The 19872-nt window shown below is 54.8% G+C and overlaps 1 protein-coding gene and 1 pseudogene across 1 annotated transcript in view; one reads left to right on the top strand and one right to left on the bottom strand.

The window, feature by feature from the left end:
• The window catches only part of MYO5B (myosin VB), a 327031-nt gene that overhangs the window by 292013 nt on the left and 15146 nt on the right, over window positions 1–19872 (top strand). Inside the window, exons 27-32 of the mRNA XM_041727359.1 lie at window positions 340–405; window positions 4553–4792; window positions 5782–5882; window positions 15597–15795; window positions 16017–16110; window positions 18167–18310. Of these exons, the coding sequence (XP_041583293.1) occupies window positions 340–405; window positions 4553–4792; window positions 5782–5882; window positions 15597–15795; window positions 16017–16110; window positions 18167–18310 (844 nt within the window). The remainder of the gene's footprint in view (window positions 1–339; window positions 406–4552; window positions 4793–5781; window positions 5883–15596; window positions 15796–16016; window positions 16111–18166; window positions 18311–19872) is intronic.
• LOC121474523 lies at window positions 7606–9572 on the bottom strand (annotated as a pseudogene).

Genomic DNA, 19872 nt, shown 5'->3' with positions numbered 1-19872 from the left:
GGTTACGTTCACAGGTACCGAGGAGTTAGGATTCCAACATCTCTTTTGTGGGGACATAATTCAACCCCCAACACAGTGTGTACGTATTCGTATGCACAAGATCATATAGATAAAGTTAGGGAGTGAGGGCAGGCAGGGAGGAGGGGTCATTCATGGAGAGCTTCCTGGTGGCCAGAGCAGTGAGCTGTGTTTTGGGGGTGGGAGGGAAGTGGACACAGGAAGTGGGGAGTGCAGGCACTTGCACAAGAGCGAAACAAGCATGTAGCCTGTGGTTGGAAATACTCCCGTGGAGCAGCTGCCTCTAGTCCAGGCTCATCTTCTGACCCTCTGTCTATGCAGGTGGAACAAGCAAAGAATGGCCTAGATGTGGACCAGGATGCAGATCTGGCCTACAATAGTCTGAAGGTAAGACGGTTGGTGGGCAATTTCCTTGAACTCCCCGCATTCCCACTGTGGAGGATGGATGACGGAGTTTGTTCACAAGTGGAGCTGTCAACACATGATACCCCCTTAGTTTCTTCATCTTTGGGATGAGGACAGCATGTGCTTACTCCAGGGCACTGGAATCTATCCACTAGGAAACACAGCTAGGTGTCCCACGATTTGGTTCAGCTTTGGTACCAAGTACCTAGAGAACACACAGACACCCTGCTGCTAGGGTCTCGGGCCCACAAGACTGTCACTATTTCAGATGCCAGTCACATTGGTGGGTCCCAGGTCACCCACGCTTCTGTCCAACTTGGCTACATGTTGGGAATTCCCATAACTCCCTCCTCCAGTCTGATGTTAGAACCCAGCATAGCATTTTTATTGACTGTTATTGATTTATTATAAAGGTTGCAACTGAGCAATAGCCAGAGGGAAGAAAGGGGAAGGGACCCTGAGACTGCGTACCTCTCCAGGAACGCACTCTCCCTGCACCTCCACATGCTCATCAACCTCAAGTCCTTTGAAGCCCCTGCTTAGGGTTTTATGGAGATTCCATTACACAGGCACCAGCGATACAATCATTGGCCATTGATGTTTAGCTAAACCTCCAGCCCTCCTCTTCCCCTTTCGGGGAGTTGGTGAAAGGGGCTATAAGCTCCAGTGCTCTGATCTCAGGTAGCTGGCCCTCATCCTCATCCCCATGAACCAGGTGGGGCTGAAGGGGCTTGTGAAGACTTAAGACCCCTATTGGGAGGAAATGCCAAGGGTTTTAGAACTCCTGAGGTGTGAATCCAGCCCTGGGCCCAAATATAACAAAAGACATTCCTCTGACTTCTATCACTAAGAGTTAGAGGAGTTTGTGAAGCTCTGCACCGGGAACTGGGGCCAGATGTCACCTGCATCTTAACCTATGTGATACGGTTTCTGATGTCACCTGCATCTTAACCTATGTGATACGGTTTCACTTACAGTAACATGTGGCCAGTGGGGGATGAATCTACTTTCAACAATGATCTAGACCTGCACGGAGAGATGTAAGGCAGAGGGATGTCCCCACGTGCCCAGTGCTGGCTCAGTGAGAGCTGGCAAGGTCACAGGGTGGAAGGCCTCAGGCTCCAGGGCAAGCAGGCCCACATTGACTGCAGTGAGGAGCACCTGGCCTGGGGCCAGGAAGGGTGCACAGAAAAGGGGGCATCGGGGCACTCCTGCCTGCTCCCATTCCCGGGCACCTGTGCATCCAGTCTGCCGGGCCCATGTGGTTCCACTTGTGGGACCACAGATAATTCTGGGAACAGCTGCATTGCCCCAGGAGAACAGCCCTGAATCCTGCCTGCGGCTTTTTGAACCACTAGAGCCACAGAAGTGGGTGCCTCATGAGGGCTCTCCTTTCTGAATTATTGACTAGACTTATTTTTCTCATGTGATGCTTAAAAGCTTCAAAACTCCACGGGAATGGAACTGGAGGGTATTATGCTGAGTGAAATAAGTCAATCGGAGAAGGACAAACAGTGTATGTTCTCATTCATTTGGGGAATATGAATAATAGTGAAAGGGAATATAAAGGAAGGGAAAAGAAATGTTGGGAAATATCAGGAAGGGAGACAGAACATAAAGACTCCTAACTCGGGGAAACGAACTAGGGGTGGTGGAAGGGGAGGAGGGCGGGTGTTGGAGGGGAATGGGTGACGGGCACTGAGGTGGACACTTGACGGGATGAGCACTGGGTGTTTTTCTGTATGTTGGTAAATTGAACACCAATAAAAGTTAATTAAAAAAATAAAAAATAAAAAATAAAATTAAAAAAAAAAAAACAAAAACAAAACTCCACGGGAGAGAGGGGTGGGTGGGTGGGTGGTAGGGACCTTCCTTATAGCATTCTTCAGCTGCCGACCCCGAGCAAGTCATTAGGCTGATGGTCTAGCCCAGCAGGTCTCTAAGAGGGGTCTAAGGCCGGCATTGCTGCAGATGCACTGGAAATGCAAATTCTCAGCCTTGGCCCAGACCTGCCGTGTCACAGTCTGTTTTTACTCGCCTTCTCGAGGTTTCTGTTACCCCTTCAACCTTGAGAACCACTGCTCTGGTCTGGGGGCAAAGCACCGCCTCCAGGTCTCCCACCATAAAATCCAGTCAAAAGCTCCCCCTGCATCCAGCTGCCTGCCGAGAGGATGCTGCATGCTGTCCCGCAGGCCATTCCCACAGGCTACGCCGCCTCCTCCAGCGCCAGCATGGGGCTGGCACACACTTGTCCCAAGGTCCTGAAGCTCCGTAATGGCTCTGCGCCCTTGGGCCAGGGCTCTCACTGTGCTCCTTGTCACAGAAGCTGGCCTGGGAGACCCCGCTATGGAGGCTGGTGCCGTGCTTCTAACTTAGATCCTGACCATGAGGGAGGTGATGAAAACGGGGTGTTTGGGCCAGAAGCCTGGGCAACCTGTATAGTCAGTGGGCCTTTGGGAGGGCAGGAACTTGCTGTGCCCACCCAAAGTGTGGACCCTGCCTGCGCAGGAAAGATCTAAGCAGGTGACGAGTCTACACACGGGGCTGCTAGGCTGTCTTCTCTAACCCGACCCTTCCCAAACTGCATTTGACAAACCTGCCCCCAAGTACAGGGTGAGATGAGGCTCCCCCGGGAGGACCCCTCAATGAGTAGTGATTTTTGCTGAAACTGAATTCCCTGACCGGAATTTTATCAATGGGTGGGATCCTTCCCTAGTGCACGGAGGTGCGGAGGCACAGCGTTGGGGTATTGGGCTGCAGGCTCAGGCGTGCGCCCTGGGGGGTGGGGGGGGGGTTGCTCAGGGCCCTCACACCTGCACAGGATGCTCAAATGCTTGAGGAGGGCCAGACTTATGCAGTGGGGTCGGAAGGTGGGACTCCTGGACCAGGCGTGGGGAGCCCGGGGCACTCGTCCCAATAGAACCTCTGAATTCATGTGTGCCTTCTCTGCTCCATCCTCAGTGTCCTCGCTCAGAAAACAAAGACGGTGTTTATTTTTTATTTATTTTTTCCTACTTTTATTTAAATTCAGTTTGCCAATATACAACCCCCAGTGCTCATCTCATTATGTGAGATTATTTACATGGTCTCCCAGTTCTGTGGTCCTGTGGCTTCTGTGATAAATGTGCAACCAGTCCCCACTTATCCACCTTGTAGGGTGGTTTTTTTTTGAGGGGGGGGCAGTGGGTGGAGGGTAGATTTTGAATCCCATATATTGCAAGGCCCTAAGAGCATTATATATAAGATTATCAAACTTTACACGGTCTCCCTTTGTCAAACACAAAGTTAGATATCATACCCAGATAACTTAAAATACGTTCTAAAGTTGAATCTCAGGGCTCCTGGGGAGCCCAGTTGGTTGAGCATCTGCTTTTCGCTCAGGTCATGATCTCAGGGTCCAGGGATCGAGCCCTGCACCAGGGGGTAATAAATTTATATAAACTTATCAACTAGTCTGCTGCTTTCTCTCCCTCGACCTCTCCACTCATAAATAAATATTTTTTAAAAAGTTGGACTTTAATGGTATTTTTGAGTCTGTACGCAGGCAGTTTTTCTCCTGCTGGCACTAGCAGCTGGTGTCTTCCTATGTGACCAGAACAACAAGAGCGTGTTCCTGGCATCTCCCAAAATCTTAGTCCACACAGTGCTCCTTAGAATAGGGGTGGGAGGGATGCTCTCTAGAGAAGTAAGTTCAGGAAATCCTGCAGTCCTTGTGCTCTCTTGGAAAGTCACAAAGTACATTCATGTATTAAGGTTTTAGAAAGTCTGGAGTTAAAATGTGTTGTTTAAAATTAACCTGGCGTTTCCACAGGATGGGTTTCATGGCTGGAAACACTCGAAATACGCACACTATTGATCGCCTCAGGACTTCGGGGCCTGCTCTCATAGAGGCCTCAAGTGAAGTGCTTCACACCAACAATAGGCCTGTGGGTTCAAATCCAGTTTTAACTATGGGCTTCTTGCCAGCCAGAACTTTTGCTGTTGCTATTACTCTTACAATGAGAAGGTTGCTCTTAGCTTACTGGGAGGGCAGGGTGGGTTGATTCAGGAGGGTGCGGGGGGAAGGCTCCTAGGGTGAGAACCCCAGGTCCAAGGAGCCATGGAGTGTGCGGCTTGGGCTGTCTTCCAGAGGCAGGAGCTAGAGTCGGAGAACAAGAAGCTGAAGAACGACCTGAATGAGTTGAGGAAAGCTGTGGCCGACCAAGCCACACAGGACAACTCCTCCCACTGCTCCCCAGACGGCTATAGCCTGCTGCTGAACCAGCTCAAGCTGGCCAACGAGGAGCTTGAGGTTCGCAAGGAGGAGGTGCTCATCCTGAGGACACAAATCGTCAGTGCTGACCAGCGCCGACTCACTGGCAGGAGCACGGTAACCACATGGAGCGCTGGGCTGCGAGGGGGTGACACCGGGCGGTAGATGTGCTATTTTGTTGATGTATCTTCTTTGCCCCCGAGAACCTTAAACCTAAAAGGGTAGCCGCTCTTGCTCTAGGGCCTTCCATAAAGACAAGGCAAGATATTTGCCAGCCTCTCACCATGACCCTTCATGGCAGACTTTACTGGCAAGTTTCTGGAATCTTCTGAAGTTACTCAATATGAATGTGTTCAAAGAGAACAAAGGAGAGAATTAGAAACAAGGGTCATGGCCTGAGCAGTCCCTTTGGCCTGGTTTTTCACCCCATGTTTTGTGCCTTGCTGTTTACTTCTATTCTCAGGTAGAGAGTCTTTCCTCTCAGCCCTCCCAGGGTGGCAAGGCCGGCTTAGCATTTGTTCCTAGTATTTTCACCTTCTGGGACAGATTGGGGAGTGGGAGAGAGGGCACAGAGGCCACCCGGGTCACTCTGGTAATGGCCAGGAATGGTGTGGGGGGATAAGACAGTCATGGGTGTGGGGGACCCATGCTGGGACAGATTATCACCCTGTCCTTCAGATTTGGGGCACTGCCACCTCCAGAGACACTGTCACCGTCCTCTTCCCTCTCACTACCCCACACTTGGGGCCTTTTGCAGCCAAGCCTTGTCATTCTGTGCCTGTGAAAGTCCCCTTCCTGCTTGGGTTTAACTGTTGCTATCTGAGGTCATCCTAGGCCTTTGTTTTTCCCTAAAACCTTGGCAGAAGGTTGTTTGTTTTTAAGTAGTCTTGTCCAGCATGGAGCCCAAGGTGGGACTTCAACTCGCCACCCTGAGATCAAGACCTGAGCTGCCATCAAGAGTCAAACCCTGAACTGATTGGGCCGCCCAGGGCCCACCCCCACTCCCTCACCTCCTGCAAAAGCTTGTTTCCATATAAAGTCTATCAAGTCCTTTCATGACAGTTGTTGATGTTGCAAGAGTTTAATTTTAATCTGGGACCTTCTAGGAGCCAAGCATTAATGCGAGAACAAGCTGGCCTAACAGTGAAAAGCACGTGGACCAGGAAGATGCCATTGAGGCCTATCATGGGGTCTGCCAGACAAACAGGTAAGCACCACCTGCCAGTAAGTGTGCCTGGAGGAGGTGTGATGGGAAGGGGTCTGGCCCAGGCTCACGTGTGACGTTTGCTGTCCGACCAGGCCCCTTGCTCAGCATCAGGGGCTCCTTGTGACAGGAGGTAAATGAAAAGAGGCAGACTCAGTGAATCCACATCCCTAGGAAACCCCATGTTAGCTTCAGCAGCACTCCAGTAACACAGCTGGAGCCTCCAGAATGCAGATCTCCCTGGGACCGTTGATGGGCAGCAGGAAGGACAGGTGAGAGTGACTGGTGTCACTGAGAGGGAAGCCAGACCTGATGAGCCCCATGACCCGGGGCAGGGGTCTGCTGCTGCTCTTTGCTTTACTACCTCCTGTACTCCACACAGCTCGTGGGCCTGGAGCCTAGCATTTCAGAGATGGAAGCCAAGCGAGGCGCCCCAGAGGTCGGATGGGAGAATGCAACTACTGCCTTATTGGCTACAATGAGGTTTCCCTGGATTTTAGTGAACTGACCACCTCTAGACCCTCAAGGATGAGCTCCCTGGGTTAAGGCGGGAGCGCATGACTGAGGCAGGTGGCAGGGCCTGGGTAAGACCCCTGGCTAGTATGGCAGAGTGCCTGCAGATGTGCACTCTGGAGTCCACACTCTGACCAGCTTATTAGTGGCTCCTTCATAATTGCTCAGTGCCTCAGTTTCCTCCTCTGAACTGGGGACTGTCCCAGCAGTGCACCTCCCAGGTGGTGAGGGAGAAGTCCAGGTGGGCTAGTCCATGTGATACACTTAGAATGCTGACTGCCGTTACTGATATTGTTGCCTCTCTGGCCCTGTGGGTCCTCGTAAGAGCAGCACCTCCCCTGAACGTGATCCTCAGTCACTAAGCATTTGTGCAGCATTGCCGCAAACCACAAGCACATCCAGAAGATGTCAGGAGGTGGCGCTGGGAGGGCAGCGTGACATTGGCAAGAACGGCACAGAGTGACACTGCAAACTTAGTGCTGTGGTTTCTAGGTCTCCCAAGCTGGCCCCTGCTTCTGCAGATAGAGAAACTGAGGCCCAGAAGGGGTGAGCTGCTCTGGCACGCAGCCCACCCAAAACTGAGTGGAAGTAGGATCCAGAAAGCCTGGCTCCCAGGCAGGGCTGCTTCCAGCGCGCTGTGTAGGTAATCAGAAGATGACGGCATCTACTCACCAGGAAGAGAGTTTCTGTCCCCGAAATGAAGGCGAGCCTCTCAGGGCTGACACTGGAATCGAGGTTTAGTCATTTAAGATGATCCTGGGTAAAGAAATGTGTCGAGTAAGAAAAACAAAACACGGGTAATGCTAGAAATTAAGAAAAGAAATAAAAAGGGACAGAAACAAGCTGGACCCTGATGAGGGACAGTGGGTGTGAAGATCTTTTTGGTTTTTTAAACCGTGACTGTTCTCGGCATTCAGCTCCTTTCTTATTCCCCCAAATGGTTGTGAGGGGTCCAGTCCCAGGGGCTGCTTACTCTTACCCTGGATTTGTCTTCCTTTGCAGCAGTAATCATAATGCTGATAAAATAAAAATCACTTTTTTTTTTTTTGGCTGGGTACAGTATACTTTATTGATGGTACATGACAAGGTAGGGCTCTCCAAGCCCCTCCCCTTCCTTGGGGTCTAGGATGTAAATTGGAGGTCAGGATATTCTCAGTGTGTTGGGAGATTAAGTTGGAGCAGGGACTCCCCAGCAGCTGAGGGCCTCTCTCTTCCTCTTTGTTCTTGCTGGGGCTGGTGGTCCAGGAGGCTCTTACTCCTTGGAGGCCATGTGGACCATGAGGTCCACCACCTGGTTGCTGTAGCCGAATTCATTGTCATACCAGGAAATGAACTTGACGAAGTGGTCATCGAGGGCAATGCCAGCCCCGGCGTCGAAGGGGAAGAGTGGGTGTCACTCTTGAAGTCACAGGAGACAACCTGGTCCTCAGTGTAGCCCAGGATGCCCTTGAGGGGGCCCTCCAATGCCTGCTTCACTACTTTCTTGATGTCATCATATTTGGCAGCTTTCTCCAGGCGGCAGATCAGATCCACAACTGACACATTGGGGGTGGGGACACAGAAGGCCATGCCAGTGAGCTTCCCGTTCAGCTCAGGGATGACCTTGCCCACAGCCTTGGTGACGCCAGTGGAAGCAGGGATGATGTTCTGGGCAGCCCCTCGGCCATCAAGCCACAGCTTCCCAGAGGGGCCGTCCACGGTCTTCTGGGTGGCAGTGATGACATGGACGGTGGTCATGAAGCCCTCCACGATGCCGAAGTGGTCATGGATGACTTTGGCTAGAGGAGCCAAGCAGTTGGTGGTGCAGGAGGCATTGCTGACAATCTTGAGGGAGTTCTCATACTTCTCGTGCTTCATGCCCATCACAAACATGAGGGCATCAGCAAAAGGAGCAGAGATGATGACCCTCTTGGCCCCGCCCTTCAAGTGAGCCCCAGCCTTCTCCATGGTGGTGAAGACCCCAGTGGACTCCACAACATACTGAGCACCAGCATCACCCCATTTGATGTTGGTGGGATCTCACTCCTGGAAGATGGAGATGGACTTCCCATTGATGACAAGTTTCCTGTTCTCAGCCTTGACTGTGCTGTGGAATTTGCCATGGGTAGAATCATACTGGAACATGTACACCATGTAGTTGAGATCAATGAAGGGATCATTGATGGCGACAATATCCACTTTGCCAGAGTTAAAAGCAGCTCTGGTGACCAGGCGCCCAATACAGCCAAATCCGTTCACTCCGACCTTCACCATCGTGTCTCGGGGACACGGCTGGCACTGCACCAGAAGATGCGGCTGTCTGTCGAATGGGGAGGAGCAGAGAGCCAAAAATCACTTTTCTTACATCTTAATATAATTGCATTCCCAGCAAGCCTGGGGCACAACAGGGGACTCCTAGCCCAAGACACCCAGTTAAGTACATAAGGAGCTTCGGGCAGAAGCCTGAAGAATGGGTTCGTAGCACCTATCACACCTGGAGAGCAACCTGAGCCGACCCCACCCGATCTTTGTGGGTCTGTGCGTCTCCTGTCTGGGTAGTCCCAGAAGTGAGGGAGGACAGCGGGGGCCAGGCAGGCCAGGAGAACAGGTGATGATTCCTGGTGCCCCTCATGGCACCCGGCAGCGAGGCCATCTGTGACCCGGGCAGCCTCTGTGCCCTGAATGCTGAGCTATCTCCCCTTTCCTGTGATTTCCCTATAATAGAGAATGTTCTGGTGAGAACAGAAGGTGTAGGATGCAGACATGATTTGGGGTTGGAGAGGTTGCAAAAAAATCTATCCTCTCCCTAAGAGAAGCTTACACTCATGCACTGGGTTTTGCTTACATTTCTGGAGGCTTCTCCCCACACCCAGTCACAGCCCCTCTGAGAGTCCTTGGTTTCCCAGTTTGGAATTCCTTTTGCTGATGAACTTCCAGAGTTTATAGAGTTCTGTTCAATCTTTATAAGGGCATCTCTTCTTTTGTTTTCAAGTTTGGGAAGAGAAGCCAGTGTTGAGGGTCTGTTCTGGCAGCAATCACAGGAATGTGGATGGCTCTCCTGCCTCCAGAAAGTGTTCACACTTGGGAACTAAGGGAATTGAGCAACATTATTACCATTTTACTTATGGCCCAAATCAAGGGAGGGCTGGTCCTTGCCTCAGAGATAGGCTGCTGTACACAGAGCGGAGTGTCTGGAGGGTTTGTTGGGGTTGAGGGGTGGGGAAGTGGGCCAGCAGGAAGGGCCAACCTCACCTCCAGGTGTGTACTCATCACAGACCTAGGTAGGAGCAGGATGTGGTGAGGGCTCGGGTCTAGCTCTGGGAACAGTGCTCTTGTGGCCACTGGCCATTTCCTCTCAAGTCTGTTGAGCTCCAAACTCAGAGTGCATTATTGGACCTTTGCTTGGGTCCCAGGAAAACTTGCAGTCCCTCCTACCCAGAAGGTTCCGGGAAACAACAGGCCTTTGGCATAAAAGGTCGCTTTGCCTGTCGCCTCCTGGGCTTAGACAGGTACACCTGTGGTCATTCCAGTGGGCCTGCATGGGACTGTGCAGATCCTGCATAACCAGAAAGGAGGGTGTGTGTGTATTTCTTAGTTTTGGAGGTTGTGGCCTATTTGGCTCTGAGGGCCCACTGCTGTGGGATGGTCTGCTCAGAATCACAGAGGTTGGGGGGCGAGCCTCATTCTCCCCAGCTCCCTTCTCTTGAGCCCTTACTGTTCCTGTTCCCAGCTGGAAACTCTTGGCTCATTTCTATGAGGCAGTCATTCCCTCGTAACATTCCCAAAATGCAGCAGGGCCCAAGCCACCGGCACAATTCTGCCTGCTGTAAACCATGGCTTAGCCTGGTGTATCCACAGACCATTCACCATCTTGTGGCCAAGCCAGTAATTTCAGACATTCCTCTTGCTCACGGCCTCCTGTCTTTTTAGAGACTGGGAGCTGACCATGTTCTCGCTCCAAGGAATCTTGCCTGTTTCTGTCCACAGAGTGGCAGGTCCTTGAGGCAGGACACAGGCATGGTAGTTGGGTCACAGCTGCCATCCTAATGTTACCTGCGGAAGGAAAGCAGGTGGTACCAGAGGCCCTTCCTGCTGCACAATTTCTACACTGAATCAGGTTACGTGATTACTGATCTAGAGGGAACCCCAGGCAAGTCAGCTGAGTACTTTCATTTTCACACACGAAGAAACAGGTCCAGGATGTATAGATGATGGCCACGACCTGCTACAGGTGCTGGCCACGACCTATGCATCCTGGACCTGTTTTGGGGTGCCTGGTGTCACTGCCTTCTGCAGTCAGAGACTTTACCTGCTGCTAACTCGGTGCTAATTCGGTGTATCTGTGTGTTTTTGGGGATGTGGCTCAGCGTGGTGATGTGTACACAGGAGATTCTCCAGGAGGGTTTGTGGATTTGCTCATTGACCTCGTGGGCTTTATTTTTTTAAAACTTCCCATAAGCTGTCATTTGGGGTTTTCCTTCTCCTGCCACTACGTGGGGCTCCCTTCTAGGCCTTCGCCCCTAATGGCACAAGCCGGCAAGAGGGAGAGTCTCTGTGGTAGGATCAGTCCCCTTTCATCCAGGAACGAAGGCTGGACCTGGAGCCTGATGGCTGACTCACACACACACACACACACACACACACACACACACACACACCAGCACTGTGGGGTGGCTGGGCTGCATGGTCTTGGGTGCTTCGTGCAGAATGCCTGGAGGGTTACAGGATTAGGAATTCCAAGGGTACATCCTTATGAACAGGGATCAAAGCTGACCACCTGGCAGTGAGTCAGCCAAACACCTGCCCCCAAGAGGCTGAGGGATGGGCCTCGGACTGCCATCCAGAGGACTGTGGGAATGTGGTGACCCTCCAAGAGGGCCGGCAGCCAGCCCTCCTTGGTCTGGAGGGCCAGCTTATATGGGCAGGGGAGAGGCCAGGTACAGGGGCCCCATGGGTTCCAGTCCCGGGGCCATGTCAGGCAGGCCCTCCCATCCTGGGGTCTCCTTACATGTGGCAAACAAGGTGGGCGGATGATCCTGCATGACTGTTCAGCAACGGTATCCCCCTCCCACCCAGAAGGAATCCCTCCCAATGGTGCCCGTTTGTGCTAAAGGACTAGCTCCCGAAAGACCCCTAGTTAAATGTGTTAATGGCTGAGGAGGGAAAGGTGCTAGGCCACCAGCACCCCCTAGACCCTGCCCAGGTCACCTTTGGGTTTGTTGGGACCCAGGGAGCACACAGTGGGGGTAGGTGCTGTGCGCGGGAGGCCATCTCTGGGAAGGCCCAGCCTTGGCAAGGGCCCCAGACATTTGGGGGCCAGAGTTCTAAGTGGGAGAGGTCCCCAGGACACACTTAATGGCAGTGGAACCCCTTGCAGCCCAGCTGGACGGAGTGGAAGACAGGTACAGACAACAGAGTAGCCCCAGGAGCATTCCCTCCCTTGGGCTTTCCAGGGCGTGACCCCATAGCCAAGTGCCCGGCTTTGTACAAGCAGCAGCTATGTGAGCCCTGTAAGACGTAGGCCCCCCTTCCTTGGCCGAGCTCCAGGAAGGTAAAATGGGGAACTCCACCCCTAGGCCTCACAAAATCCATGGGGAGCAGTACAGGGGCTTCTGGGGGGCCTGGGAGTTGAGGGAGGAGGGTTTGCTGGCCTGTGATATCACCGGCCACTCTCCCACGGTTCCTGCCAGGACAGCTGGGATCCAGCCTGTAGGAAGAGGATACCCGGGGTAGAGAGGGGGAGCGGGCACCTTGGCAAGTCTGAGGAGACTGCCTAGCACCCCATCCTGCTGGCCTCTGAGGATCTCCTGTGGGCCCAGGGCCGTGGAGGGGGGCACATGTGGATGGGGGAGCATAGGACAGGCCACTCCTCTCCTGGAGCTGCTCTCCTGGCTTTGGGCAGACCCTGGGCCACTGGGGAGGCCAAAGAATCTGCAAGAAGGCACCTGGCCATCCGCCGCCCAGGTTGGGTAGATAGGAGGGATACAGCCCAGTCCTGGCAGGCCAGAGAGTTCGGCGGGCTTCCTGCGTGGCAGTTCCAGTTAACAGTCTCTTCATGGACGACTGTAGTGAAGGCTGCAGGTGAGGTTAGCTAATGCCTTCATCGTGGTGTTAGAGGGAATGGCATCGAGGAGCAGACGGTGCGCGGCTGCCTCCCACTCCCACCCCCCAACCTTGCCCCTTCGCTGCTCCCCAGGAGGCTCTGCAGCCTGCACTGGGCACCGCCTCCCTCCCCACCCTGAGCGCACCTCTGATTCTCCCTTTCCATTTCTGAGTCCTCCTGCGGGGGGCGGGCAGGGGAGAGAGCCCCTGTGAGAGCACACAAGCCCCCTTCTGGGACCTGAGCTGGGAGACCTTAGGTGCTCTGGTGCTGGTGACAGTGAAGAACGAAGGGAAGCCAGGGGGAGTTCCTGAGGTTTTCCTTCTGTTTGTTTCCAAACCTCAGCCAGAACAGCCTCAGTTTCTTGGACGTTGAGCCTCCCTGTCTCCCCTCTATACCATGTGCCCTGTTTCTTTATTTCTAGCAAGACTGAGGATTGGGATATTTGAATGAAGACTGAGAGCTCGACTTGGCCTACCAAGGCCTAAAACAAGTCGCCAAGTCAAATCTGTGCCTCTTGCCTGTGCCTTCTGCGTCCGCTCTGCATGCTCATGTCTATGCTTGACTGTCCACAGGTGTGCAGGCCAGGGCACAACTCATAGGGGTGCTGCTGCACTGCCCTCAGGGCACCCGGTCAGTGCCATGCATCCATGCTGTGGGGACGAGGTTGGGAGGCTGCTTGTTGGGGTCCAGGCAGTAGTCCTCGATGGGCCAGGATACAGATGCTCACAGGATTTAAAGAATATGCTGCTTCGGGGGAGGATCCACAACTTGAATCTGGTTCTATTCGATTCCAGCATCTGCATTCGTGAGCCACTGGCCTGCAGCCGTGGGTGAGACGTGTAGAGGGGAGGCTGGACATGGGTGACGTACGCCGGGGCCCACAGTGACTGCTGGCTTATAGCTCTTGGGGTTGTGTTTGAGCCTCCCAGCAGCAGGGGGTATGGTGGCCCCCAGGCTCATTTCCCAGAAGAGGAAGGGGGGTGGAGTTGCTGGCCCAGCTCCCTCAGCCTGGTGGGTGGGAACCCGATGCCCTCAAGCTCTGCCTCTGAAGCTTTGCCTGCTGATGACCTACCGGAGGTCCCTTTGTAGCAACAAGAATCAGTTGTTGAGAAAAGTCCAGATCGGCTGGTGCTTGAGGCCATGTGTCTCCTGGCCCTGGATGCAGCATGACCCCACTGCCTGTGAGCAGGGCAACCTCTGGTCTAATGGGGATCAGAGTGGGACCTGCCTCGGGTCATCACAAGGAGTAGGGTTAATGCAGGTATGTTGTCTGGCTGGCACATGGTAAGCACAGAGTCATTGGCAGCTCACGGTGGTCATGGCAGCTATTATTCAGTGAGCTCTGTCCCACCAAGAAGTCTGTTTTATTGGGGTGAGGGGGATCTACATGTCAAGCCAGGTGCTTCCTTATGGCTCCCTAGCAGCAGAATCGATTTTTTTTTTTTAATAAGCAAATGTGCAACATGAACAGAACTGAAAGTGCAGACCTAGGCATCAGGAGACCCAGCTTCTAGAACCAGCTCTGTCGCTGCTGTGGCCTCAGAGCTCTAGCCCTCAGTTAGGGGGTGTCTCACCTTGTGCTGGGGCAGGTATCTTGTACCTTGTCCAGGGCCCTGGGCTAAGCCCCCTAAAGACACTCTGTGTGCAGAGCAAGACAGCGCCAGGCATGAACTCGCATGGCACGAATCAAGAGCTGCATCTTCGGGGCGAATCCCTAGAGCCCGGGCTGTCTGCTCTCTGGGTAGGTTCGTGACTCAGTGGTGATGCCCTTGGTGTGTTGTCGCCAGAGTTGGATGCTCCCGAAGTATTGCGAGTCCTCTAGGATGCCGATTTAGTTACAGAACCATTGGCCGTGATCCTCACGTTATTAGTGCTTTCACCCGATGCTGCTGCCTGTGGCGAGCAGGTCAGTCAGTCACGTCTCCATTTCCCCATGTGTGTGAACCTGCTGAGAAGCCCCTGGAAGCCAGGCATTGCATTCAGTGCCCCTGGGGGCTGACAGAGCTCTGGGAGGCCTGGGCGTGTCCGTGGGGGACCAGATGGCAGATGCTCCCCATCTCTTGCTCCCTCAAGACTTGCTCCTTCCCGTCTTTTGGCCCAACTAGTGGAACTGTAAAATTAAAAAATAAAAAATAAATAAAAAGGCCTCTTTGTCTCCCTGCCTCCCGGGCAGCTGGGAGCTCGTAGGGGCGCTTCTGAGGCGCTTCCAGGTTTCTACCTCTGCTAGACTCTGGTCAGCATCCTTGCATCCCTGAAAGAGACCGCAGGGAATGTTCCACCGCGGGGATCGTGTCCACGGTGTCCGACCTCCCTTTCGTCCAGAACCCCCTACCTACCCTTCATGTGACCGTGTATTGCCTGGAATCAGACAGAACCCGAGAAGCCAGCACCTCGTTCACATTAGAACTTCCTGAGGACGAGGCGGTGGCTGCTTAGGAAGCTTCCCCGATCCCTGGCCACCTCATAGGGCAGATGGAGCAGGTGTCCATTCACGGCTTGACCCAGAATCCTCCGGGACTTCTCTCTGACCTTCCCCAGGTCTCCTCAAGGTCTTTTCGCTTCTGGCCCCGACACCAGCTGATTGCAAACCTTCTCTCCAGATCATTTGCAAAGAGGCTGAGTGTCTGTTTTGACTTGAAAAAAAAAAAAATCGTCTATTTATGGCCACAGATAAAGCGGAGATGGTGGTGAAGATGAGGAGGAAGGGGCTAAAGCTTGCAGATGCTCTGCTACAGGGACGCCGGCGGTGCAGGAGTGCAGTGCGCTAGGGTTCTGTCCTAACGAGGACATTCCTGTGAGGTTTGGGCAGATGTGGGTACTTATATGTAAGTGGTGCCATGAGACATTTCTGTGGCTGGCATGTTGGCACAGAGACTGTCTCCCAATCCCAGGCCAATCGCCTGCAGCTGGCAAGGAATGGGGAGCACGGGGAAGGGGTGTCAAGGATGGGGCCTCAGCCCAGGGTGCGCAAGTTCCCATTCCCGGAGAGGTCAGGCTGGCCTGCTGGCCAATCCACCCCTCGCGTCCTTCCCGTGTTGGTCTGTGTGGTCCGTGCTGCCGCCATGTGCTTGGCATTGCCTGCTCTGCGCCCGTGTGCCTCACCCGCCCTGCAACATGCACAGGTTGCTGGAAGCGCAGCTGCAGGCACAGGGCCGCGAGCACGAGGCAGAGGTGGAGGCACTTCGGGCCCAGGTGGAAGCCCTGAAGGAGGACCTGGACAGGCAGCAGCAGACCTTCTGCCAGACCCTGCTGCTGTCCCCGGAGGCACAGCTGGAGTTCGGGGTTCGCCAGGAGCTGACCCGGCTCACCAACGACAACCTGGTGAGCGCCCTGCCTGAGGGCCACACCCTGAGAGCTGTGGGGCCGCCCTGGCCTTTCGCTTAGGGGGGCGAGGTTGGGGTCCTTGGCCATGCAATGGAACAGAGATTCCAGAACCCCCCTTTTCCCCCCACCATCAGCAAGGGTCTGTGGCTCCCAGGAACCTGCGCCGCCCTCCAGGGCATGGTTGGGCCTGTCCTAACGCTGCTGCCTTTGGATTTTAGGACCTCAAAGAACTGGTCGAAAAGCTGGAAAAGAATGAGAGGAAGCTTAAAAAACAGCTGAAGATTTACATGAAGAAAGTCCAGGACCTGGAAGGTGGGGCGTACGTGTGTGTGTGTGTGTGTGTGTGTGTGTGAGAGAGAGAGAGAGAGAGAGAGAGAGAGAGAGAGAGAGAGAGAGAGAGATGAAGCATGCATGTGGCTCAGTCCCAAGCAAGACGAGGGAAGGGACCACCTACCTCCCTCTGCACACCCTTCCTGCCTCACCCATTGTCTGGGATGGGCCTTTCCAGCTGTGGGATAGACCAAACTGGACCCACCAGCTCACATATTCTCAGTTGGCCAGAATCGGGACACAGACCCAGCAGGGGCTCAGATGCTTCCTCTGAGACGCGGCCTTGTGGCCCTGTGGCCCTGCAGCCCAGTGACCCTGTGGCCCTGTCCTAAAGGGATGGGAGGCAAACATGCTGTAGAAACCATGCTTCATGACCCGCAGACTCTGAGCACAGGGGCCTCGCTGCCTGTGATGGCCAGGCAGGAAGGACAGGGGTCAGTCCTGTGACTAATCTTCACACAGGAACCTGGCCCAGAGAGCTCAGGCAGGTTCAAGTGGATCTTTCAGAAACATCTGGAATGTTCTTTTCCTCTGAGTCCTTGCTATAGATCTGTTGCTCCCACCCCTCTTGGCACGTGCCACCTGGCATGGGATCCCCTCTTGGTCCCCTCGCTGCCCAGATCCCCCACCATCACCACCTGGATCCCCTTCATCTCAAGATCCTGGTCCCCTTGAGTCTATCTCATGCTGTCCTAATACCAAGGGCCCCTGGGCACCACACCCCCCACGGGTGTCATTTGTTTGATTGCCGGCTCACATCCACCCTGAGCACAGTGACAGCCCTAGAGGCCCCCATGCACCCTTGAGTTTCTCTGTTCTCTCCAGGTCTCATTCTCCTGGTCACTCAGGCTTCAGGTCCCTCTCTTGTTCAGGCCCAAGCACCTTGTGTGTGCTCTCCTTGAATACTCTGTGCCACCCTCTCCCCTAGCCCCCCAGGGCAGTGGGGCTTCCACATTGCCCACTTGTGCCCCTGTTGCTGTGTCCACTCATTACCTCCTTCCCCGTGGACTGCAGTGCTCCCGCCTCCAGCAGCACCTGCCTGCCTCCATGAGCTCCTCTCCTGTGCTGTCCGGGCCGGGTGGGTATATCAGCTCCTTCCCACCTGGCTGTTGAGGTTCTGCCCATCCTTCAGCCCCTGTCCCCCCAGGGAGCTCCACCAGCGAGTCTGTCCAGCCTCATCACCACACTTGGGTCTCGGCGCTAGGGCCAAGTTACAGGCAGTATGCATGTCCAGTGAAATGCACCAATGCAGTCCCTTAGCTGAGTGGTCCACCATCGAATACCCCACCAGCTCTGCTCCCCTGCTGAGAGCACACTATCCTGCACACAGCAGCCCACGGACACGATGGGGGCAGCCCTGCGGATGCCCACCACCCTGTCCCCTTGTGTCAGGCTAACAGAAGTCCCAAGCAAGGTTTGACGCGGCCTTTGTTCCCCGCCCCAGGCCCACCACCAGAATGCCTCCTAAGTAATCACCTTATGTCCTTGCACAGATGGCATGTGGCAGCCCTGCTCCTTGATCTCCTTGATGTGCCCCCGGGGTCTATGCCACTGGCACCAGCCTGCTCCATCATGGTGCCCAGGCCTCACATACCTGTCCTGTGGCCACACACAGGGAACCGGGTTGGGCAGGCCTAGCTAGGGCCCATGACAGCCTTGCACACAGTAGCCCTGTTTTATAACAGCTGCATGGGGAGAAACAGCTGCCTGGCAGGACAGGCTGTGCACCCTGTGTTCTGTGTCCTTCCCAGGTCTTCTCTGGTCTCCCTACCTGGGGTGGCACCTCCCCTACCCTTATCCCCTCCCAGACTCCAGTGCCTGGTGCTAAGATCCTCGGGTCACCCTTGGCATGTGGCCTGGGCTGCGGGGACCGACCACATCAGCAGTGTGGGAGCTCAGAGAACCCAGAATGCTGGGTCCCCGGGTCCAGACCCAAACACATGCCCTTGACCTAAGGCCCCCCTACCCCTTGGGCCTACAGCATGGAGGTCTCTGTTCACGCCCCCTCTCCTTCCCCCACCATCTCTTTCCTGCCCAGCTGCCCAGGCACTGGCCCAGAGTGAGAGGAGGCGCCATGAGCTCAACAGACAGGTCACTGTCCAGCGGAAGGAGAAGGACTTCCAGGGCATGCTAGACTACCACAGGGAAGATGAGGCCCTTCTCATTCGGAACCTGGTGACAGGTCAGGATCCTCTGTCTCACCAGCCCCGCGTGCTCCATCATTGCCAACCCCCCATTCCCTATGCTGCATTCCCCCACCCCCATCTTCAGCCCTCATCCCCTGTCCCCCCTCGTTTCGGCACTGCTAACAAGCTTCCAGGTGGTATTCATGCAAGACCTCTTCCCTGGCCTCCCACCCCTGGCCTCATAGGTGGTTGTACCCGTTCCCTCCCCCTAGTTTTGCTGCACCCGATTTCCACTTGCCTGCCTTGAGCTGTGTATGCAGCCCAGGGCAGCAGCTGCCTGCAGAGCAGGAAGGAGGCTTGGAGGAGACAGGCTGGAGGGGAAAAGGGAGGATGGTTGGCAGCCTGGTCCTCTGGACCCTGAGCCACGAGCCTCATTACTTGGAGCCTTAGGTTTTCTGTAAAGTGGAGAATGTGGGTGGTACAGTGGATGGGAGATGCAGCAGGGGGATATGCCAGATGCCTCTGTGTGGGAATCTGAGGAAGCAGGCGCTTTTGCAGGGGCATCGGGGGATCACCTAAGAGGGGAACGTTATTTCAGGGAAACGTCCTTTTGCCAAGGCTCCACCCTGCTGAGCCCCTCCCGGGGCCTGAGCACTGCAGAGCAGGGTGTCTCCAACCTCGTGCAGAGTTTGCTTCAGTTCTTTGCTTTGGGTATCTTCAGTAACTAAATATCTTGGCACTTTTTCTAAAGGCTGATTCCCCCCAAAGTTGCCCAGCACTTTGGCAGGAGTCCTCTCGCTTCCTTAAACAGGCCTCATCTTATTCTAAGGCAGTGAGGAATGAGCCCTTAACCTCTGGTGCAGGAAACTCCCAAGTTCACAGCATTACAGTGAAAAAACAATGAGAGTGCTTGTGCCAGCAGACAGATAGCTCCTTCCCACTGTCCCTGCTCAGGTGGCCCCAGACGGGCCGTCTCCTGGGAAGCCGCCCCGGGACAGGATGCCCGGTCCCCTTCCCTTGCATCATCCAAACAAATGCCAGGACTCTGACTCCTGCTAGGTGCCCCGCACCGGCTAGTTGCTGTGGAGCGCAGAGAAGTGTAGAGCCATGGTCGCTGCCCCCAACATGTCAACACCTAGCTGGGCGGACCTAGCAAGTGTGTGGGAAACAGGACTCAGAGAGCAGCAGGACAGCCCAGGACAGGACACACTGCTGGCAGGCTGGACGGGGCTCAGGCGTCATGCCCTGGCACTAGAGGCCACAGGGAGGGGCTCTGGACACTCCTCGCCCATCCTGGCCTGCCGCTGGCTCCAACCATGTCCGAGCTGCGGCTGCCAGGTAAGTAGCCTCCAAGCGGATTGCTAAGTGGGCCCTGTGGCCTGCCCGGGCCCTGGCACATGGGTTCTGTGTGGGAGTACGCGGTTTGCCAAGCTCTCCAGGGGCCTGCCCTTGTGGCTGTGGCAGGAAGTGGCGTCCGCTCGGAGCCCCCTCTGGCTGGTGGGTGAGCTAGCCTCTCAGCCCCCAGGGCAATGTCCCCTGAGTGGAGACCTGAGTGGCGAGCCACCTGTGGGCTTGTTTCCTTCGTATCATGAGGACCAGGCATGAGGAGCAAGTTTCT

This window comes from Vulpes lagopus, chromosome 1 (genome assembly GCF_018345385.1).
Source record: "Vulpes lagopus strain Blue_001 chromosome 1, ASM1834538v1, whole genome shotgun sequence".
Classification (NCBI taxonomy): domain Eukaryota; kingdom Metazoa; phylum Chordata; class Mammalia; order Carnivora; family Canidae; genus Vulpes; species Vulpes lagopus.
Note: the sequence above shows the minus strand (reverse complement) of the source record. Positions and strands in the feature narration are given on the sequence as shown.